General features: G+C 45.3%; 1 protein-coding gene across 1 annotated transcript in view; it reads left to right on the forward strand.

Moving 5' to 3' along the window:
- The window catches only part of DNAH8 (dynein axonemal heavy chain 8), a 595636-nt gene that overhangs the window by 163966 nt on the left and 407471 nt on the right, over positions 1 to 24199 (forward strand). Inside the window, exon 20 of the mRNA XM_065589982.1 lies at positions 7667 to 7783. Coding sequence (XP_065446054.1) covers positions 7667 to 7783 — 117 coding nt within the window. The remainder of the gene's footprint in view (positions 1 to 7666; positions 7784 to 24199) is intronic.

A 24199-nucleotide genomic window follows, 5' to 3' on the forward strand; every position in this document is an offset into this window, starting at 1 on the left:
TTTTATGTGCTTTTACCCTATACTATACAGATTTCACCGGGGAGACTAGCATTTCTCAAATTAGGGATCCTGACCCAAAAGGGAGTTGCAAGGGGGTCACAAGGTTATTTTAGCAGGGTCGTGGTATTGCCATCCTTACTTCTGCACTGCCTTCAGATCTGGGCGGACGGAGAGTGGCGGCTGTTGACTGAGGACCCAGCACTGCAGGCAGCAGCACAGAAATAAGGGTGGCAATACCATACCATGCCATCCTTACTTCTGTGCAGCTGCTGCTTGTGGCTCTGCCTTTGGAGCTCGGCTCCCAGCCAGCAGCCACCGCTCTCCAGCTGCCCAGCTCTGAAGGCAGAGCTGCCACCAGCAGCAGCGCAGAAGTAAGGGTAGCAGTACCGCAATCCCCCTACAAGAACCTTGCGACCGCCCCACAACTCCTTTTTGGGCCAGGACCCCTACAGTTACAACACCGTGAAATTTCAGATTTAAATAGTTGAATTCATTAAATTTATGGTTTTTAAAATTCTATGACCATGAAATTGACGAAAATGACCGTGAATTTGGTAGGGCCCTAGTCATAGACTTCCCCAGGAGCCAGCACACACACACACTGTCTCTGTGTGTGTGTATGTGTGTGTCTCTCTCTCTCTCTCTCTCTCACACACACTCACACACTCACTCTCTCTCTGACACACTCACCTCCCAGCCCATACTTGTGTTGTTGTTGTTACTTCTTGGTACTTCCTCCAATGCACATATATTCTCTGTAATTTTATTCTTTCAGAGGGCTGTTATTTTAGTTTTTTGACTTGTCTATGCATTTCACAATTTTATTTCTCTCTTATGCTTAAATTTAATTCTTTGAGTAGCGAGTTCTAAAATGCCTAACCTGTCCTGACTGGAGTAATTATCCCTATGGTAACTTTTAAAAATATATATTATATCTAGGTTTTTTGTTTCTACTGGTCGCGCACATCCACACACTAACTTGATATTGGTGCACATAACAAAATTCATTCCTCACATGGATGGAAAAAATTAGAGGGAACATTGCAGGTGACCCTGTCCTATTAATAAAGTTCATAAACTGATCAAGCTCCATCTTAAAATTAGTTAGATTGTTTACCCCCACTACTCCTATTGGGAGGCTGTTTCAGAAGTTCACTCCTCTGATTATTAGGAATCTTATTCTAATTTCCAGCCTAAATTTATTCATGACAAATTTATACCCATTTGTACTTGTGACAACATTGTCCTTTAGCTTAAATAGCTTTTCTCCATCCCTGATATTTATCCCCCTCCCTCCAATGTTTTTGTAGAGAGCAGCTATTTCTTCTTCGAGTAGTGTCCCTATGGGTGCTCCACTGTAGTTATGTCTGATTTCCTGTGCTGATGATTGGAGAACTTTGGTAGCAGTGTCTATTGGATCCACACATGCACTGTCTCTCCTTCTCAACTGCCCTTGGCTAGAGACAAAGCCATTCACAGATCATTAACTCCTTTACAGTTGCTAATTTTTAACTTCCCTTAAAGCCTCTTTTCTTCATTTGTTTTTCCTTTGGCCATGCCTTAAAAAAAAGAGAGAGAAAAAGAAAGGACTTTGTTCTCTTATCAACCCTTGGTGTAGGGGGACACTCCCTCCCCCCCCCCCCCCGACCAAGGTTATGCCCCAGCTCCCCGGGCTTCAAGAAGTGCTGCACTTGCAGCGAGGTGATCCCGGTAGCTGACAAGCAATCTCAGTGCATCTGCTACCTCGGCGAGGGCCACATCCAACAAAATTGTTCCCTCTGTCAGCAGATCCAACCGAGATCCCGCAAGGACAGAGAGCTGTGCCAAAAAATTATCTTCATGGAGGCATCTCTTCAACCTCAACCTCCTGGCAGTCGTGAGTCTCCCCCACAACTTTCAACCTTGAAGGACAGTGGATCAAGGAAGCAGTCTGGGACTCCTCTCACAGGTCTAAAAAGAGAGTGAGAAGTCCCCTCAGCAAGCCTAGGGGTAGCTGTAAGCAATTGCCATCTCACTCAATATACTCAGCACTGCTGACATTGAGAACATCTGGCACCCACGCCTCATGGTGACGGTCAGTATCTCTCCAATGGACCCTTTTGGCACGGGCACCAAATCGTCATCACCACAAGATAAGGGCAAACACCCTAGGAAGATGTTCGCGGTACGCAAGTCGACCTCAGTACTGTCAGCAACAGGAGTCCACCTGGCACCAGAGAGACCGATGATGGTTTCCTCTCCCCTCTGGCAATGACACCGGGATGATTGGTACTGGTGGAATTCCATCACACCAGAGACCTCTGCATTCTAGAGGCATCCGAGTCTTCGCTCCTCCATACTGACATCATGGCATTGAGCCTTTGCCAGGCGGAGGGGATATCGCCACAATCATGCCATGCCCCTCCACTATCTAGTGAGGGGTTGGACAGTGAGCCAGAGGAGATCTCACAGTACTCCTTGCAAGCTTCATATGAGAACCACTGTCAATAGGGTCTAAGAATGTACTTGCAGATGGCACCACCACCATCTTGGTATGGCCACCCACAAACATTTCCACCAAGCCCTATGCCACCACAATGCCCATACTGGGACCCTTGGATGGCACACCGACAGCCAGCCTTGCGAGGATCAAGCATCACCTGACAACCTTCCTGGCATGCTCCTTCAGCCACAGCATCTAGGGCCTCAGAACCTCAAGAAATGGAGGAACAAGAAGCTGACACAGAGGAAGACATAACACCTAAGCCTATAATCCTCCTCTTCCCTGGACAAAGTGGTCATGCCTTCACCACCATCAATGCAGATGACGTCTGTCTGTTTCAGGAGCTGGCTCATCAAGCCATCAACACCACAATACACTTGTTTACAGAACTGGGCTTTCAGATCAACACTTAGAGTCAACTGTCACGCCAATGCCACACTTGGAATGTATAGGGGCGACCTGGTATTCTACAGGCCAAAGCCTTCCTACCTCAACACATGTTCCTATCCCTGGTTTCATTCATAGACACAGTTCAGCATAGTCCACAAATACCAGCTAGACTCTGTTGCCTCCAACTGTTGGGGCTTATGGCGGTGGGTACGGCAGTGATACCATATGCCAGACTCCATATGCAATGTCTCCAACTATTGTTCAGTTCAGTTTACAGACTGATCAGGGACAGGGTGGAGAAACCTCTGTCACTACCAGGATCAACAACTCCTTAGACTGGTGGAAGGACCCAGCCAATGTGTGAAAAGGGATCCCCTTCTTGCACACGTCACCATTGTTGCTCCTTACTACTGACACACACTCATAGCGTGGGTCATGCACTTAAACAGCCTCACTACTAAGACAAATGGTCACTTTCAGAGATATCTCTATATATCAATCGCCTTGAACTGAGGGTGGTCAGGAATGCCTATGGCCATTTTTTCCTGCTGATAGCAGTATCTCATATAAAGATCCCAACAGACAACATGGCCTGCATGTACTACATCAAACGCTGGGGCGTGGGAGGTTGCCCTCTACATGCATGGAAGCAATGACGTTCTGGAATTGGTGCATCTCTTACAACATCATTTTGTCAGCAACTTACCTCCTGGGAATGCAGTACTCGATAGCAGATAACCTCAGTCGCAAATTCCTGCATGACCATGAGTGGGAGATGCACTCGTCAGTACTCCACGCTCTGTTCACATGATGGGAAACATTGTCCATAGACCTGTTTGTCACTTACCAGGACAAGAAGTGTCTGTGCTACTGCTCCAGGGTGGGGATGAGACAGCACTCTCTGGCTGATGTTCTTCTTCTCCCCTGGACCTGAAACAGGAGACCATCTGTTTCCTCCTCTGCTAAAGGCTCTGCTAAAAATAAAAAGGGATGGAGCTCATGTCATCTGATCGCTCCGACTTGGCCAAGTATCCTTATCTGACACAGCTTGCGACATGCTTCCTCCCCTCTGCTTTGGAGTTTTTGCTATCAGGGTCCGTGGTAGAGAAGGAACTGAGGGGTTCGGGTTGTGCGCGCGGTACAAGAGACACCAATGACACTGCGAGACAGCTACTGCTTGTGCACGCCCCAACCGAGCACTGCTACCTAAAATCTCTGATCTCCGGTGCAGGGACGCACCAACACCTAAAGTGGGGCACCCACAGGGACACACATCTCGAAGAACATTGTTACTGCACAAGGTGAGTAACTTCTTCTTTGAGACGTGTGTCCCTATGGGTGCTTCACAACCCGCCCTCCTCCCCTCTGCTTTGGAGTTCTTGTTATGACTCTGCGATAGAGAACTGAGGATGGTTACCCTGTATGCACTGGCTAGCCTTGTGGTGCAGCTAGGGTGACCAGACGTCCCGATAAAATCGGGACGGTCCCGATATTTAGGTATTTGTCCCGCGTCCCGATTGATCTTCGGTCGGGACGCTGCACTCCGCTTTTTTTTTTTTTTTTCTCTGCCGGCAGCACTCAGCTGTTCTCGGCTTTTTTTTTTTCTTCTCCTCTGACTGCCGGCAGCACTCAGCTGTTCTCTGTTGGTTTTTTTCCCCCGCTCCTAAAAACCAGAGGCTGAAGGTATGCATACCTAAGGAAGGGTAAGCATAATCTCCTCTGACTGCCCGCAGCCCTGGGCTGTTCTCAGCTCCCGCCCCCCGGCAGCACTGGGTCACAGTAGGGAATTGGGAGAGGGAGCTGTTTGTGTCCTTACACCGGCAGCACTCGGTGTTTTGGTTTTTTTTGCTCCGCCAGTGACCCCCCCTCCCCCCCCCCCTTGTGTCCCGATATTTTCTTCCTGTCATCTGGTCACCCTAGGTGCAGCACAAGGAAAGACAGTGCATGTGCAGGCCCAATGGACACTGCTACCAAAGTGTCTCTGATCAGCAACGCAGGGACACAGATACACCTACACTGGAGCACCCATAGGGGGACACATCTCGAGGAACCATTGTTACTGCACAAGGTGAGTAACTTCTTTATCTCCTCACTGCCTTCATTTTGCTAGACTAAACAAGCCAAGCTCCTTCAGTCTCCTATGATAAGATAGATCTCTCCACTCTCCTGATCACCCTAGAAGCCCTCCTCTGTTCCTATTCTAGATTGAATTCATCTTTCTTGAATATGGGTGACCATATTGTACACAATGTTCCAGATGAGGATTTACTAGTGCCTTGTACAATGACATTAATACTTTACTATTTCTACTGGAAATACCTCATCTCATACATCCTAGGATTGCATTTTTTTTTTCACAACCACATCACATTGGTGGTTCATAGTCATCCTGTGATCAACTAATACTTCCAGATCTTTCTCCTCCAACTGATGAGCATCCCAGCATATAGCAGAAATTCTTGTTCTTTTTTGAGTAATGTCCCTACAGGTGCTCTACTCTGGTAAAAGTGTACCCTATGCACTGTTGATCACAGATTTTTGGTAGCGGTGCCTGTTTGGTCCAACATGCACCCTAGCTAGCCTTGTGCCCTATAACAAGGATGTATAGGGTTGTGTTGGATGAATCAGTTCCTTCTCTACTGTGACGTCCAGAAAGGCAAAGACTCCAAAGCAGAGGGGAAAGAGGATGGATAGTGGAACATCCTATGTGGGACTAACGTCTCAAAGAACTCCAGTTACTGTACAGCAGTGTTTCCCAAACTTGGGATGCCGCTTGTGTAGGGAAAGCCCCTGGCAGGCCAGGTCGGTTTGTTTACCTGCCATGTCCGCAGGTTCGGCCAATCGCGGCTCCCAGTGGCTGTGGTTCGCTGCTCCTGGCCAATGGGGGCTGTGGGAAGCAGCGGCTAGTATGTCCCTTGGCCCGCGCCGCTTCCTGCAGCTCCCATTGGCCTGGAGCAGCGAACCACGGCCAGTGGGAGCCGTGATCGGCTGAACCTGCGGACGCGGCAGGTAAACAAAGTGGCCCGGCCCGCCAGGGGCTTTCTCTACACAAGCAGCGTCCGAAGTTTGGGAAACACTGCTGTACAGGATAATTAAATTCTCAATCTGTGAATAATGTCCTCATGGGTGCTTCACTTCAGGTGACTTTGAAGCAATACTCCCCAGCGAAAGTGGGTGCTTTTGAGCCCCATCTAAAACTGTTTGTAGAACTGCAGTACCAAAGGGGGTGACTCCTCTAGAGGCATGTACTAAAATATTATGCTGTAAGAAGGTATGGACCAAAGCCCACATGGTAGCTTTGCATATTTCTGCAATGGATGTATTCTTCATCAGGGCTATGGAAGTAGATTGTGATTTAGTAGAATGCGCTATAACTAAGGCTGCGAGTCTATCATGGACATCATGGAAGTCACGGATTCCATGCCTTTCCATGACCTCCATGACTTCTGCAGTGGCTGGTGCTGGCCCAGGGGGGTCCCCCTGCAGCTCCTAGGTGGCGGAGGGGCGGGGGGGGGGGTCTCCGTGCTGCGTGCTGCTGGCACCCGCAAGCCCCGCCCCTGCAGCTCCCATTGACTGCGTTTCCCGGCTAATGGGAGCTGCGGCAGGCAGCATTTATGGCAGGAGCAGCAGAAGAGCTCCTGCCCTGGCTCCTGCCTCTGCCACCTAGGAGCTGCAGGGACGCGGAGCCGGGTAGGAAACCCCTGCCAGCCCCACCAACCCTCCCTACCCCAGTACCAGCAGGGGTCCCGGGTCACCTCCTCCAGCACCTGCGGTGCCCCCAGACCACCCTCCCACAACCCTTGTCCAAGTTTTAGTCACGGCGGGTATTTTTAGTAGAAGTCATGGACAAGTCACGGGCCCGTGAATTTTTGTTTCACGTGTCCTGTCCATGACTTTTACTAAAAATACCTGTGACTAAAACATAGCCTTAGCTATAACCATAGGAGGGGGCTGGACATTAGCAGCCTTGTAGCAAGAGAGGATACAAGCACAAACCCATTTGGGGAGAGCCTTTGGGTCAAAACAGGGGCCACTTTAATTCTGGCCATGAAAGAGACAAACAGCCCTCAAGGTTTTAGTCCTTTCCAAATAGAAAGCCAACACTCGCCTGACATTCCAGGTGTGAAGAGTGGCATCTTCCCTAGTCAGATGAAATTTAGAATGAAAACTGACAGCTAAATGACCTGATTGATATGAAAGTCTGAGGTTACCTTGGGCAAAAAATAGGGCTGTGGCTGGTGAGGAAAGCGAGGATTTTAGAAATAGTATAGGGAGTGCAGCAACAAGATTTAGTGAGAAAGTGGATGTGATAAAAAAGGAAAGGGAAGAATCATTTGAGCTTCAGAGATGTGATCTCAATCTGTCCACAATGATGGAGAAGTGCAGCAAAGAACAGGGTTTAGGAGAAAACATGGACAGTTCAGATTTTGTTTTAGTTTAAGGAAGTAACATCCATGAGGAGATGTTAGAGGACCAGCAAGAGATGCGAGACTGGCCAGGAAGAGAGAGGTCAATGATGGACAGGTACATTTGAGAATTGTCAGCATAGCAGTGAATATGGCTGTGGTACACATAAAAACCTAAATAAACATTGAGTAAATCTGTGCAATTTTCCTTGAAGTAACAAAACATAGATTCTGTTAGTTTGCATCTGTTTCTTTCAGTAATGAGTACTGGACCATTGTTCATTTTTATAATCATCAGTCCCATTGTATGTTATATTCTTAACATATTTATTTTTTTCTATATTTAGTTATCACAATTTTTGTTTTGTTTTATTGTTTGTTTGTTTAGGTAGAATCTGTGTTGAGACAAGGACTTACTATATTAACTTGGTCATCTCTGACATTGGACAGTTTTTTTCAAGAAGTTGATGAAGTTATGAATATGTTTAAGCAGCTTTTGAAAAAGGTATGCATATTTGCCAAATTAATTAAAATGACATTTTTGAAGACATTTCAAATACACTTTAATTTGATTTTTGAATTTCTTTCACAGCAAAAAAAATAACCTGTGCTTTAAACTCAGTTAATAATTTGATTTCTATTCGTATGTAAGAAACTTATTAGTTAAGATTAATATTAAATTCTTAAAAACTTAGTGATAACCTTTTGCAACATTGAAATATGTCTCTGATTTTTTAAAGCAAATGTTGTTCACATGCATTTCTTTTGGAAGAATGATAAGGTCCTGGTAGTTTCTCCATATTTACATCCCTGCTACCACCCTTAAAGCCTAGATTTTAGCCTCTTTTCTTCCAGTTGAGTTTGTATCAGGTCTCACCATTGTTTGTGACTAGCACTCTGATTGCTTGTCATAACGGGTATTTAATTTTTGTCAATGCCCTCCCCTTCAGGTTTAAAGAGCAAGGTAAGTATTTCTTATTTCTCAGACCACTACTGGGATAATCGTGCCTGTCTACAGAGGCAACTGCATACTCCTCCGCTGCCCTTTCCAGGCTCCTCCGGCTGGACATGGCCAATACTGCACTATTCCCAGTCATTGCCTCCATTGGTGAATGAGAAGTATCTTCAGCTCTCCTTCTGGAATACTTCTTTTCCAAATCCTTTTCCTCCATGCTGAGAATTGCTTTGATAACCTTGCCTAAGGTTCAGGAATTCCAATTTTTTGTCTAAGCCATTAAGAACAACTTGGGAACCCCGAATGTCCCAGTTCTATTCCAGCAGCTGTTGAAGCTTCCCCCTCTCCAACAACTCTATTCATTGGCCTTGCCTGCATCTGTTATAGAAAAGAAGTCAGTTCAAATGGAAGAGTGTGCAAAATCACATGACACTATCAGTTCTTCAAGTGGTTGCAGATGTATATTCCACTCAGGTGTGTGTGCGCCCGATGCACAGAAGCCAGATAATTTTGCTTAGCAGTACTTGTAGGGGTGGCACTCATGCCTTCTGGCCGCATAGCCCCTCCCCTGGCAATTTAAGAGCAGCATTGCCCCAACTCTCCTCACTGCCCATGGCTTGAGTTGGAATGCTCAGTGTGATTTTTACCTTATGCTATTTCACAGAATTTTTTGTATATAGTTGTTAGTTGTAGTTAGTTTAGTGGTGCCTATAGGTTTAGTTTATTAAAAATGGTTGGATAGGATTTTGCCTGGCATGTTGCCCTCGCCAGCGTTTAAACATTGCCCATCATGTGGGGTAGTTAGCTCTGATAATGACCCCCACCCTCCTAACACACTCAATGTTTATTGTGCTTTCGGGAAGGGCCCATTAAAGAAAAGTCCTTCATCTGCAAGTCATTCAAAAAGAAAATGCAGGTGGACAGAGACTTATATTTGAAGCAGCACCCTCAGGAGCAGACCATGAAGCCTGTTTCAGCACTGGCGATCTCCGCAGATTGTCAGGCCCCTCAGAGGGCATCTGAGCTGGCACAGGCTGTTAGGCCAAATTCATATTCTCCTCCCCCACAGAAAAAGAAGTGACAGTTCTTCCTCTGGTTCTCCTAGAAAAATTTATCACAAAATGGACTGGGGCCATTCCAGAGCTGGGAGATATTCCTCCTCCCCTTCCAAGAGGAGTGCAGACCTACATTATGATTCATCCCGCATGCACGATAGAGCAGGGCTATTTGCTCTCCAGTGCAGAGGTGAGAGCAACTGGACTCTACCATTGACTCAGGTACCATCCATGGGGCTTCCTCTGAGTCCAGTACCAACAACTTCAGTGTCAGCATTGATTGTTTCCACACCAGTGGTGTATCAGGCTGCATCGGACTTTCTTTGCCTGGCTGTTCCTGACCCTCCACTAATTGAGGAATGTTCAGCTGTGGAGGCTTCTTCAGTGTCCTTGGTGCTGTCTGGATTGGTTGCAGACCTGCCATTATTATTGGAATCTCTTTTCGCCTCTTCCAATTCAGGGTACAGAGTTGAGGTCACCTGCCTTTTCGGTACTGAGGGACTTGTCAACACAGCTATTATCTTCCATGCCAATGATGATCCCGGTGCACACTGCAACTATGGATCCAATGCCAGCTTCGACTTCGGCACCAATGTCTGCTTCGGTACTGAGTGTGAGTATGAGGCCTATGTTAGTGGTTAAAGCACCAACTGCTTTACCGTTGTCTGTACCGATGCATCCTGTAGGCTAGACTTTGGATAAGGCTGGATGTTTGTTGGATGGGTGGCTCCTTCATTGCCTATGGACTACTCTGGAGGTTCCTCAGGGTTGGGCTTGGAGACATCTTACTCTTCTCTCTCGCCTTCTCAGTATCGTTCTCGAAAGTTGTTGAGACTTCCTGGGGATCACCATTGGTACTGAGATTGGCACCACATGCAGAGTGTAATACAGATCTGCATTAACGTCTCAAAGAACAGCAGTTATCGTACAGGTAAGTAACAGTTTTTTGCTGTGATAGGGCACTTTTGACTCAACTGCCCCCTCCACATGTACAGAGAAAGCAGTGGTCTGGGTTGGTCTCTGTGTATTTAATCTTGTGGGATGCTCCCCATCAGTGCTGCAGAGTTTCAGTGACCTTCTGCAAAACTGCCCATTGGGCTTGCTCAGAGAAGTACATATCTCAGTTTTGGAAGACTTGCCTTGTGAAGGTCATGAATTCTTCAGTTTAAAGATTGATGACTCTCTGCATAGTAGCCTGACATCAGTCCTAGATTAAAAAAAAAAAAAAAAAGCTGAGGTGGTATTAAATTGATAAAGAATTAAAGGCTAGGAATAGAATTATTGCCAGTCAACATGATTATATGGAAAATAAGTCTTGTCAAATAATCCTGATTTCATTCTTTGATTAGATTACAAGTTTGGTTGATAAAGGTAACTGCATAGATGTAATATACTTAGACTTGTGTAAGGAATTTGACTTAGTACTGCACAACATTCTTATTAAAATTTAGCACTATACAATATCAGTAAAGCACACACTAAATAGATCAAAAAACTGGCTAACACACATTTTAGAAAGTAGTTGACATTGGGGAGCCATCATTAAATTGGGGTGTTCTTCGATTGCTTGCATATGTCCATTACACTGTAAGTGAGTGTGTGCCTTGAGGACCAGTGCTGGGGAGTTTTCTCTGATGGTACCTATAAGGGCAGCACTGCTCATTGCCAAGCTCCTTGTGCTGCAAGTGAGAGTATAAAGGTCTGAGTCCATCTTTCAGTTCCTTCTTTCCATTTGTGAACAAATACTTGATCTACCTAGAGCTGCTCAAAAGTCTTTGGACTTTTATTTTTTTCTTTATTAATTTTATAGTTCTATGTTTATTTCTTTTTATTTGGCCCTTCTTTTGGGATTTTTTCCAGTATTGTGGGTCTCTAGACCCTGCCTGGTACTGGGAAACCCATGCCAAGGTCCCCAGAGTTCAAACCTTTCGTAGGCTGCAGGAAGCCTATGTCTGTTAGTGACCCTCATTCATACTGCTGCAAGTGTTTGCGTGAGGGCCAGGTTATAGGTGCTCTCTCTGTTGCAGCTTCAAGACTAGAACTAAGAAGCTGAGGGAGGAGTGCCTCTAATATATCCTCATGGAGGCTGCCCTTAGATCAATGTCAGAACCCCTTCAATCATCTAAGGGTATGTCTATACTTACGCACTGGTTCAGCGGCAGGCAATCGAACTTCTGGGTTCGATTTATCGCGTCTTGTCTGGACGTGATAAATCGAACCCGGAAGTGCTCGCCGTCGACTCCGGTAATCCTGCTCGGCGAGAGGAGTACGCGGAGTTGACGGGGGAGCCTGCCTGCCGCGTCTGGACCGCGGTAAGTTCGAACTAAGGTACGTCGACTTCAGCTACGTTATTCACGTAGCTGAAGTTGCGTACCTTAGTTAGAATTGGGGGGTTAGTGTAGACCAGGCCTAAGGGAAGGTCTTCGAAAACTCCTTCCCAAAGTGTTCCTCTGGATGTATCAGCTGAAAGAGGCCTCAGAAAATCCCTGTCTCTGGGACTGTCCTCTTTTAGTCCCAGGGAATCAGAGTCCTGCCCTCAAAAGCGCAAACAGATGTCGGCATTCAGTTCCTCGAAGTCTAGGGTGTGGGTATCTGTGAAGTTTCCTGGGGTACCCAGAGTTGCAAGGCAATTCATACCACTCCCCCTTAGCATGAGAAAACCTTGTCTGTGCCTGCCAGGAGGTCAGCTTTCCAACTCCACTGGCCACGGTTAACACAAACACTACCCTGTAGGCCTTTGCAGACCCTGCTGTCTCTCTACATGTTAGTGACAGGCAGATTACACCTGCTGAGACCTCTGAACATCTTCCAAGAGGGTCAAGCCCCTGTTCCACTGGACATTCATATTATTCACAGATACGCTGCTTCCAAAGAAATAGTACACCCCAGCTGACCAGTTCCACCCCAGATCACCACTCTGTTTAACACACAGCACTTAGATATGTTTATGGGGAAATCAAGTATAAATGTATTTAACAAAGCATAGATATTCAAGTAATAGCACATAGAAGTATTGGAAACAAATGGTTATCCATCAGATCAAATCATTATACATTCTAGAGCCTAGACTTTATTAACAGGATACTTTCATGTCTAATAAAAAATTGCTCACCAGTGCTTTACAATAAGGCTGGCTGTGACCCCCTTTTCATAAGAGAAACATGCTGTTAGCTTGCCTTCTTTGTGAAGGATCCTGTGTGTTTCTTTGCATTCCCTGATACACCAGACTAATCTTAATCATAAACAGGACACCCCCCCAGCTGAGTGTTTTTTCCTGTAGGTTTTCTCTCTTGTAGATTTCCCAATTTTTTGACTGGTATCTGGCTTAGTGTGCAAACAGGCATCCATTGTAAGGCATACAGTACAGAATATACACATAGCCAGACAGAGAGATAAGTGTCTGTTACCATCTGCCTGAAAGGAACATGTCCGAGGTCTGTGACCTCTTGGTGATCTGCCTTACCTTCCATATCTTAAGAACATACTTTTTCATATAGATACACAATTTCTTAAATATTGTCCATACATACATTTCACAGTGATTATGATGATCATTGGCTTATTGGTTCTCATTAGAGACCTCACATGCTACCCATTGGTGGACAATTATTATTCCTGGGGGAAACTTTGTGCCACTGCACAAATGCAGAATTAATGTCCCCCACAGGTTTTACTCTTTCTTGGGAGAATAACTTCTGGACAGCGGTCTCAACCAGGCGCATCTGGTCCAAGTGTTGGGAGCTGCCAGGGGAGATGTAAATCACTGACTTGGGGCGGGGTGGAGCTGGGCATGAGTGTAAGACTCTGTCCCTCTTGCTCGCTATTGCAGTGCGCCAGGAGTCTGGGGGTGGGGGGGTCAGGGCTGAGGACGACCCGGCCAGTGGCTGCTATTGTTGCCAGGCTCCAGCTGCTAGTCCCGGATGGGCTGGGGAGGATGGGACTTCCTCTTCCTTTGCACGGGCCCTCCTGAGGCTGGGTCAGACCCACCCCCAGGAACCTCCCCCAGCTGCAGGAAGCTCCGCACTTGCACCCTCTGCTTTCTGTCCCCATCACTCCCCAGCCACAGGGGGAAGGGTTCACTGTACAGTGAGCTGTGCCACTGTCCACCCAACACCCGTGCGTCCAACCCCACCCCCAACACACATCCAGTTCCCTGCCAAGCCCCACCCTCTGCATCCAGACCTCCCCCAAACTCCCCCACCAAGCCCCACCCTCTCCACTCCTGTTGCCCTTCTAATCTATTGTCTGCAACAATTTCAATTCTAGTCCATTGACTGTATAGTGACATGCAGAGTATTACTTAGCCATGCCAGTCACTGAGACCCCAATCTGGTAAAATATTAGTTTCAATGGGGTTACTCAGGTGCTGGACTTTATGCATATATTTAAGTGCTGTGCCAGATCATGGCCTAACTTCACTCCTAAGGATGTATCACCCTTTAGGGTATGTTTACACCGCAAAGAAAAACACATGGCTGGCCTGTCCCAGCCAACTCAGGCTCGCGGGGTTTGGGCTGCAGGGATGATTCACTGCTGTGTAGACTTCTGGACTGGGACTGAAACCCAGGCTCTAAGACCTTGCAGAGTGGGAGGGTCCCAGAGCTAAAGCTCTAGTCTGAGACCGGAAGTCCACATTGCAATGAAACAGCCCCAGCAGCCTGAGCCCGACAAGCCTGAGTGAGCTTGCATAGGCCCAACCTGTTTTTCTTTGCTGCGTAGATATACCTTTAAAGTCTTCTTTGCTTGACATACATGGGAATATTAGTATTGCCATCCAACTGTCATGTATTGCATTTTTTTTTGTCAGTTTTTTTTTTTGCTTTCACAACCCCCCCCTTTGTACTACTAGTACAACAAACATTTTTAAATTTTTATTTGCATTAAATTTTGGAATTTAGATTTTACATTAGATGCTTTAACCTTAGGGGTTTTGATTGGATGTAATGACAATGCATGATGAGCATGGACATGAAAGGTATTATTATTATTACGTTTTTTACAACAACAATAACATAATTTTAAGCTAACTAATAACAATACAAGCAATAACATTTTTATAGCAATACTATAATGGGGCTGTTGTACAGCCTTAATTATAAAGCACAATACATTATACTTAGTACATAAAGTAGATACTTTATAAGCAGTATGAAAGGCATACTTTTTAACTTGATACATATTTTGAAGCATGTGAATTTGCCCTTGTACTTTAGAGAGTTTTTGAATTTTTGGTAACAGTGAAAGCAAATTTTGAAATTGATTAGGTACTAAACTAGTTTAATTAAAGGGTATTTGGAACTTAAGGACTACTTGCAAAATTTTATTTGCAGGCCAGTAATAATATGATTGCCTGCAGTGGTAATGAGATTAAAATGTATGTTTTGCAATGTGGTGGCTTTAACATACACACAGCTATTATTAGCTTGAAAAAATAAGTGTCCTGTTAGGGTAGTTTTTTGTTTTTTACTTTTCTAGCAAACGTACTTATGAAGAGTAACAACTTTTTTTGGCTTTAGTTTACGGATACACTGAAGCTGTGGGGGTTGTAATGGCCAAAATGTTTATTGACTTTCTAACAAAGTAAAAAAAGGAAAAGTTGTGTACTTAATAACTATACCTAAACAAATAGTGAGAACTCTGTTTTTCTCCGACACCTACTTTGAAGGAACGCTCTCTGACATGTTTATCATACCAGGCTTTTTGCTCTTTCTGAGCATCTTGTAGGTTTTCTCTAGCAAGGGCTAAAGAGGTTCGGAGGGTAGTTTGTAGGTTGTTTACAAAGTCCAGAATGTTAGTTCCTGGAGAAGGCGTAAACCCCTTCCATTGCTGCTTCATCAACTGTAATGGCCCCTTAACCTCGTGGCCATACACAAATTCAAATGGTGAAAACCCTAAACTGGGATGTGGTACAGCTCTGTAGACAAAGAGCAACTGCTGCAACACTAGGTACCAATCACTGGAATGCTCATTTACAAATTTACGTATCATGGCCCCCAAAGTTCCATTAAACTTCTCCACTAGGCCTTTTGTTTGATGGTGGTAAGGGGTGGCAACCAAGTGGTTCACCCCATGAGCTTCCCATGGTTCCTGCCAGGAAATTAGTTCCCGAATCTGTAAGGATGTCAGAGGGCCAACCTATCCTGGCAAAAATGTCTGTTAAAGACTGGCACACACTTTTAGCCCTGGTGTTGCTTAGAGCTACTGCTTCCGGCCATCGGGTGGCAAAATCCATGAAAGTCAGTATGTACTGCTTTCCTCTGGGTGTCTTTTTCGGAAAAGGACCCAGAATATCCACAGCTACTCGCTGAAATGGAACCTCAATTATGGGGAGTGGCTGGAGAGGGGCTTTGACCTGGTCTTGATGTTTTCCCACTCTTTGGCATACCTCACAAGACCGGACATAGGCAGAAACATCCTTTCCCATTCCCTCCCAGTGGAAGGACTTCCCCAAACGGTCTTTGATTCTGTTCACTCCAGCGTGGCCACTCAGATTGTGGGCTAAGCTTAAGAGCTTTACCTGGTACTTAGTTGGAACTACCAACTGTCTTTGAGGATGCCAGTCTTCCTGGTGTCCACCAGAAAGTTTCCTGGTATAAAAGTCATTTTTCTACAACAAACTTGAATCGATTAGAAGAGCTGAGAGGCGGTGGGTTGGTTTGTGCCACCGTCCAAGCTCTCTGGAGGCTTTCATCTGCTCCCTGCTCAGCCTGGAACTGTTCCTTTGATGCTGGAGACATCAGATCCTCATTGGGTTGTGGACTTGGGCTTGATCCCTCTGGAAGCGATGTAGGGGATGGGGCTGTTTCCGTTGACTGTGAACCGCTCTCCGCTGGTGCACTATGTTGGGGTTCAGGCTCTGGCTGAGCCTCTTGCGTAGGTTTATCTGCTGCTGCCAGTGCAGGATCAGTGGTGCCCTCTGGTGTTGAGGCTGCAGACAGGGTTGCAAGTGCTGGATTCAGTGCTGGCAATGGTTCTGGTGCTGGTTGCTCCACCGGTTTCGGTTCTGGGACTGTCTCTGGCTGGGTCTCTGTGACTGGATCCACTACTGCTGTCACAGACATTGGCATGGGGTCTGGTTCTACCACCTCAGTCTGAGTCTCTGGTAACACGGTCTGGGCCCTTGTAGAAATCTCAGGAACAGAGCTAGGTGTGACAGCTTACTTAGCCTGGCTGCGGGTGACCATTCCCACCCTCTTGGCTAGCTTCACATGACTGGCCAAGTCTTCCCCCAGCAGCATAGGAATGGGATAGTCATCATAGACTGCAAAAGTCCACAATCCTGACCAGCCCTGGTACTGGAAAGGCAACTTGGCTGTAGGCAAGTCAAAGGAGTTTGACTTGAAGGGTTGAATTGTCACTTGGACCTCTGGGTTGATTAAGTTGGGGTCCACTAAGGATTGGTGGATAGCCGACACCTGTGCTCCAGTGTCCCTCCATGCTGTAACCTTCTTCCCGCCCACACTCACAGTTTCCCTTTGCTCTGAGGGTATCTGGGAGGCATCTGGGCCTGAGGACCTTCGGTGTGACCCCGGTGCTATGAACTGTTGGGGTTCTTGGGGTAGTTGGCCTTTACAGGCCCCAGCTCATTACATTTAACACATCGCCCAGCTGGCTGGTCACTAGGGCGAGGTGGGTTGCTGGAGAATGGTGTGGTGGAACGATAAGGTGTCTGGGGTTTTCCTTGGGGTGTAGTTGGGGCCTTGGGCTGCCCCCGGTGGTAGGGTGTGATCTGAGGGTGTCCCTTCTGGTCTCCGCTCAACCTGCGACCAGGGTTGTTCCTCTCTGCTCCCTCCACCCATTTTGTTCTGATTTGCCCCACCTCTCTGGCAGTCTGGGACTGCTCGTATTGATCAGCATAAGAAGCAAGACTTTCTACTGAGTCCATTTTCTTATCCCATATACACTGTTTTATATCATCTTTGGTCATATTCAGGAATTGTTCCTGAGTCATCAAATCACACATTCCTTTAAAGCTAGTTACGCCCCTGCAGTTGACTCATTTATCTAACAGATCCTTCATCTGGTTTACATAAGCCACATTACTTAGTCCAGACCCTCTCTTAAGGGCTCTAAATTTTACTCTGTAAGTTTCAGGTGTAACTTGAAATTGTTTCAAAACCAAATCCTTAAATTTACCATAGTCAGACGCCTCCTGAATAGGCATCTTGTTGAATATATCCAGAAATCTTCCAGTCAATTTTGCTACCAGTGTGGTCATCTTGTGCTCGTCAGGAATTGCATGGAGTGTGCACAGTGTCTCAAAGGTGAGGAAAGATTCAGCAATATCACTGGATTCATCATACTGTGGACATAGTCGCTCCCATTTGTGGATTTTTGGGGATGGATTGTTAGGGTTATCCGGTGGACTCAGAGTAGCTCTTTCCAGATCTACGTGCTTCAGCTCTAACTCCATCTCCAAGCGTTTTGCCTCTGCCTTCAAGCGGTGCTTCTCTGCCTTTGCTTCCATCTCCAAGCGGTGCTTCTCCACCTCCGCTTCCAAGCATTTCGCCTCCATCTCTGCCTCCAAGCGTTTTAAGGCTATCTGTCTGTCTTATTCATTTTGTCTCTCCTCAGCTTCAAATTTAGCTAATTCTAGTTTCTGTTGGACATTGTGTTTTGCCATCCTAGCTCCTTCTTGCCTAGCTTACCTGAGAGTAAGAATGAAGAAGAAAAACTGCTTGTGAATTCTCTTGTAGAAAGTTAACTATCCTGCCCTCAGTTACAAGACAAAAATCTCCAGCTGCTCACAGCTTAAAAATATCCCTTTGTTACAAGGACCTGATACCTTTGCCTCCAGGCAAAGAGAGATAAGATCTTTATCTGCCCTCAGCTCTGGCTTTCTAAGCAGCTAAAAAGGGGGAAAAATTATCCTTTTAAAAATCCTATTGGGCTTTTGGTTCAAAACGATCTCTGGTTCAAAATGATCCCACTGCTACCACTGTGTCAGGGTTCCCTTCCACTCTGAACTTTAGGGTACAGATGTGGGGACCTGCATAAAGACCCCCTAAGCTTATTTCTACCAGCTTAGGTTAAAAACTCCGCAAGGCACAAACTTTTTCTTATACCTTGGATTAAGTAACACTGCCACCACCAAGTGATTTATTTTAAACAACTATTTAGGGAGGGCCACTTGGAGCCCTACCTTCCCCAAATATCCCCCCAAGCCCCTACACCCCTTTTCCTGGGCAGGCTTGAGAATAATCCCCTCACCAATTGGTACAGGTGAACACAGACCCAAACCCTTGGATCTTAAAACAATGAAAAATCAATTAGGTTCTTAAAAGAAGAATTTTAATTAAAGAAAAGGTAAAGGAATCACCTCTGTAAAATCGGGATGGTAAGTACTTTACAGAATAACAAAAGACTCAAGAACATAGAGGATCTCCCCTCTAGGCAAAACCTTAAAGTACAAAACCCAGGATAAACCTCCGTCCTCCTACAAAGGAAATCACAAGCCAAAATAAAAGTAAGCTAACACATTCCTTTGCTAGTACTTACTAATACTAATGGAGTTGGATTGCTTTCTTTCTTGATCTGTCTCCGGCAAGCACACCAAACAGACAGACAAAGCCTTTCTCCCCCCCCCCCCCGATTTGAAAGTATCTTGTCCCCTTATTGGTCCTTTTGGTCAGGTGTCAGCTAGGTTACCTGAGCTTCTTAACCCTTTACAGGTAAAAGAGGAATTAACCATTTACAGGGTAAAAAGGGATTTTATGCTACCCTTAGCTGTATGTTTATGACAGATGCCTTGACCCACGTTCAGCATTTCAAGCTTCGGGCCCCCTGCCGCCGAAATGCTGCCGAAGACCTGGACCACCACCAGATGAGGAAAGGGATTCTCGGCCAGGGCTTGTGGGGCCCCTACAGGGCCTGGGGCCTGGGGCAAATTGCCCCACTTGCCCCCCCCCCCCCCAGGCGGCCCTGGATCTTCCTGGCTGCCTACTGTTCAAAACAAAGAAAAATCCTTTCTCATGCTCTATCTTATTTTGAATCAATAAGTCAACGATATTTATAAACTAATTTATCACTACTAGGACCATCTGTGACCACAATTAGGTCTTAATGCTTAGACTTCAATTCATATCTAATTGTTTTGCTGACATATTGATTATAGAACACACCTGCTATACCACATGTGTCTTGTCTATTTTGTCATTTATTAAGTTAATCAATTACAGAGCATTTATGGGTATCCCTTATCAGTTACACATTTTGTCCACTAACACATACATCTATAGTAGTGTAACCCTTCTGTCAGGTGGAGTTGGCAGCAACGAGGGCCAGGTTCAATATCTAGGGTTTTCTCTTAACTGTATAAAACAGAATCGGCTTGAGTCCCACCCAGTAATCTGGGAAAACTTACCACCACCCTGGGTTCCTCTCGTAAGCAATACTTCCCCACTCACAAGCACTGTGTCTGTGTATAACAAAAGAGAAGTTTTATTAAAAGGGAAAGGGAACCCAGCATTAATGTAGGGGGGAAACAGTTAATAACCTTTCCATAACTGTTGTTCTTTGAGATGTATTGCACATGTGCATTCCAATGTAGGTGTGTGTGCGCTCCGAGCACAGTTGCCAAATTTTTTTCTCCTAGTGGTATCCATCAGGTCTGCTCCAGTACCCTCTAGTGCCTTGTGTTCATAGTGCTGGTATAAAGGGCTCTGCCGACCCCACTCCCCTTCAGTTTCTTCTTACTGACTGCCTCTGATAAGAGGGGACGGAGGCTGGGTTTTGAAATGGATATGTGCAACACAGCTTGAAGAACAACAGTTATGGAAAGGTTAGTAACTATTTTTTCTTCTTCAAGTGCTTGCACATGTCCATTCCAAGGTAGGTGACTTACAAGAAATTGTACAGCAGATGGGTTTGGAGTTCAAGGACAGGCTGACTGCAAGACTGCATGTGTACCGACAACAAGGTTGCTGCTCTGAAGATGTCCTCAATAGGGACTTGCACTACGAAGGCAGCAGAGGAGGCCTGAGAACTTGTGAAATGAGCTGTCAGATTAGCTGTGGGCAAGATGTTTGTGAGTTCATAACATGCTCAGATACATGAAGTAATCCAAGATGAGATTCTCTGTGTGGAGATGGGGAGACCCTTTATTGTCTCTGCTATCGCTATGAACAGCTGAGTAGATCTGCGGAATGGTTTGGTCCTTTGTATATAAAAAGGTAGGGCCTGTCTAACATCCAATCCCTCGGATAGAGACAAGCACCTACAAGATCTCTATCAAGCATTCTTAAAACTACAATACCCACCTGCTGAAGTGAAAAAACAGATTGACAGAGCCAGACGAGTACCCAGAAGTCACCTCCTACAAGACAGGCCCAACAAAGAAAATAACAGAACACCACTAGCTGTCACCTTCAGCCCCCAACTAAAACCTCTCCAGCGCATCATCAGAGATCTACAACCTATCCTGAAAGATGATCCTTTACTCTCACAGATCTTGGGAGACAGACCTGTCCTCGCTTACAGACAACCCCCGAACCTAAAGCAAATACTCACCAGCAACCACACATCACTGAACAAAACCACTAACCCAGGAACCTATCCTTGTAACAAACCCCGATGCCAACTCTGTCCACATATCTATTCCAGTGACATCATCATAGGACCTAATCACATCAGCCATACCATCAGGGGCTCGTTCACCTGCACATCTACCAATGTGATATATGCCATCATGTGCCAGCAATGCCCCTCTGCCATGTACATTGGCCAAACCGGACAGTCTCTACGCAAAAGAATTAATGGACACAAATCTGACATCAGGAATCAAAATACTCAAAAACCAGTGGGAGAACACTTTAACCTGTCTGGTCATTCAGTGACAGACCTGCGGGTGGCTATATTACAACAGAAAAACTTCAAAAACAGACTCCAACGAGAAACTGCTGAGCTAGAATTGATATGCAAACTAGACACAATCAACTCCGGTTTGAATAAGGACTGGGAATGGCTGAGCCATTACAAACATTGAATCTATCTCCCCTTGTAAGTATTCTCACACTTGTTATCTAACTGTCTGTACTGAGCTAGCTTGATTATCACTTCAAAAGTTTGTTTTCTCTTAATTAATTGGCCTCTCAGAGGTGGTAAGACAACTCCCACCTGTTTATGCTCTCTGTATGTGTGTATATATATCTCCTCAATATATGTTCCATTCTATATGCATCCGAAGAAGTGGGCTGTAGTCCACGAAAGCTTATGCTCTAATAAATTTGTTAGTCTCTAAGGTGCCACAAGTCCTCCTGTTCTTCTTTTTTCAAAGAGTGAGAGCACTGTTCCTCTCTGTTCGCATGTGGTTTAGGGTAGAATACCATCAGGAAGATTGCTTGACTACAGTGGAATTGTGAAGCCATAGTATCTACATGATATAACATGATTAAATGGGTGGAAGTTGAAGCTAGACAAATTCAGACTCAAATTTAGGCATAATTTTGACAGTATGTGTAATTAATCATTGCAACAATTTACCAATGGTTGTGGTGGATTCTCCATCACTGACAATATGCAGATCAAGATTGGATGTTTTTCTAAAAGATATGTCCTCAGAATTATTTAGGGAAGTTACATGGCCTGTGTTATACATCAGGTTAGACAAGATGATCACAATGGTCCCTTCAGATCTTGGAATCTATGACTCTATGAAAGATTTGGTCCATGGTTCTTAACCTGATCATCAAACTAGCTGCTTCCTTCCTGATGCAGCAGATGCTGATTCAGATGACAAAGAAAGCCTCTTCCTGGAGTATTGTGGCGTCTTCTTAGGTGGTTTATTAGATCTTTGGTACAGCTTCTGGACCTGAAGAAAAAGACTTCCTCTTTCTGGCAGATGTGCAAAGTGCAAGGAACTGCAATCTTGTCCTGGAGTCATCTACAGTATTCATAGGTTCATATTGTTTAAGGCAAGAGGGGACTGTGGTTCCCAAATCTTTTTCAGAGTCACTGCTTCTGAGGATAGAATCCCTGGTCCTCTAAGTATGGCCCAAATGCTTTGTTCCTAGATGTATACATTTACATTTAACCATATTAAAATACATATTGTTTGCTTGTGCTCAGTTTACCTAGCAGTCTATATCACTCTGAACAGTGTCCTGTCCTCTTCATTATTTACCATTCCTCCAATTTTTGTGTCACTTGCAAACTTTATCATTGATGATATGTTTTCCTCCAGGTCATTGATAAAAATATTAAATAGCGTAAGGCCAAGAACCAATCCCTTTGGTACCCCACGAGAAACAGTCATGCTCAATGATGATTCCCCATTAACAGTTATATTTTGAGACCTATCAGTTAGTCCGTTTTTAAACAATTTAATGTGTGCCAGGTTAATTTTACTTCATTCTAGTTTTTTAATCAGAACGTTGTGCATCACCAAGTCAAATGCCTTATAGAAGTCTAAGTATATTACGTGAACACTTTTACCTTTATCAATCAAACTTGTAATCTCATCAAGATATTCAAGTTAGTTTGGCGACATCTATTTTCCATAAATGCATGTTGATTTGAATTAATTACATTATCCTTGTTTAATTCTTTATTAATGAAGTCCCATATCAGTAGCTTCATTATCTTGCCTAGGATCGACATCCAGCTAAGACGGCCTGTAATTACCTAGGTCATCTCATTTACCCTGCCTTCACTTCCCTTCTAAACCAGGTTGATTTTTTATGAGCGTAGCCTTCTTCCTCAGTTGTAGGACTGTGGCTTTTTGGGCATCTAGTAAGGTGTTCTTAAATGATTCCCAATTACCATTACAATTCTTCTGATTAAATTCTTTCTCCCAAGTGATTTGGCTCATAATTGTTTTCAACTTTATAAAATTAGCCTTATTAAAACACCAAGTATATGTATTATTTTTCTGGACTTTATTCTGCTTGCACATGTGATCAAGTAACGATCACTTGTACCTAAGCTACCATTAATTTTTAGTTCTGTGATCACTTCTTCTGTATCTGTTAGGACAAGGGCTAATAAGGACTCTCCTGTGGACCTTCTTACTTTTTTTGCAAGTACCTTTCTTTATTTCCTTGCTGCATTGAGAGGGATTATCACAACCAGATTCTCAATAAACAAACAAGATTACACCATCGAATTCCACTCCATGATGTCTTGCATCCCCTTTCTTGGTCCCTGTTAGCTGTACTGTGGGTAATGTGGGATGCTCATCTGGGACTCTTAAAGGCACAGAGCTGCAGAAAACCTCTATCCCCAAGAATCCCTCTGTAAAAATGTCCTGGAGCTCCATGAAATCTATCTAATTTAGAAGGTTTTTTTAAATCAAATGTTGGGCCTCTCTCTCTCCACAAGTCTTGATAGACAACACCACTACCATATATCATGCCACATAGCAAAGGAGGGCATGGTCAGCTCCTTTCTGCCTGAAGCCTCAAGATTTTAGAAACAATAGATGACAGCTATAGCTCTTATCTACCAAAACTGGGCAATGACCCGGCCAACAACCTCAGCAGACAATCAGCCCACTATGTGTGGACCTCAAAGCATTCCTCAGGAGCACCTGGGGGAAACTTTTCCCTCAACCCCCTTGTGGCAGGCCTGGCACCGCCCTGTCCCTTTGTGGCAGGGGTGAGATGGGGTGTCGGAACCTCACCACTCTCAAGTTCACTCGCCCGTCTCTCTGTGGGCGGCCGGTTGCAGCCTAATGGCCTCCTTCCACACAATCACCCCTTGGTTTGGGTAGTGGGCCTAGCGGCTAGAGTCCAGGTAACACAGCCCAAACATCTGGGCCCAATGGTCAGGGTCCATATAAATCGCCTCCCGCATTGGAACAGTGCGGCCTAATGGCCAGAGTCCATACAATCCCCCTCACAAGCAGGGTAGTGTGGCCTAGCGGCTGGAGTCCAGGCAACTCGCCTGAAGTCTCAGGGCAATGTGGCCCAACGGT

Source organism: Chrysemys picta, chromosome 3 (genome assembly GCF_011386835.1).
Source record: "Chrysemys picta bellii isolate R12L10 chromosome 3, ASM1138683v2, whole genome shotgun sequence".
In the NCBI taxonomy this organism is placed as follows: Eukaryota; Metazoa; Chordata; order Testudines; family Emydidae; genus Chrysemys; species Chrysemys picta.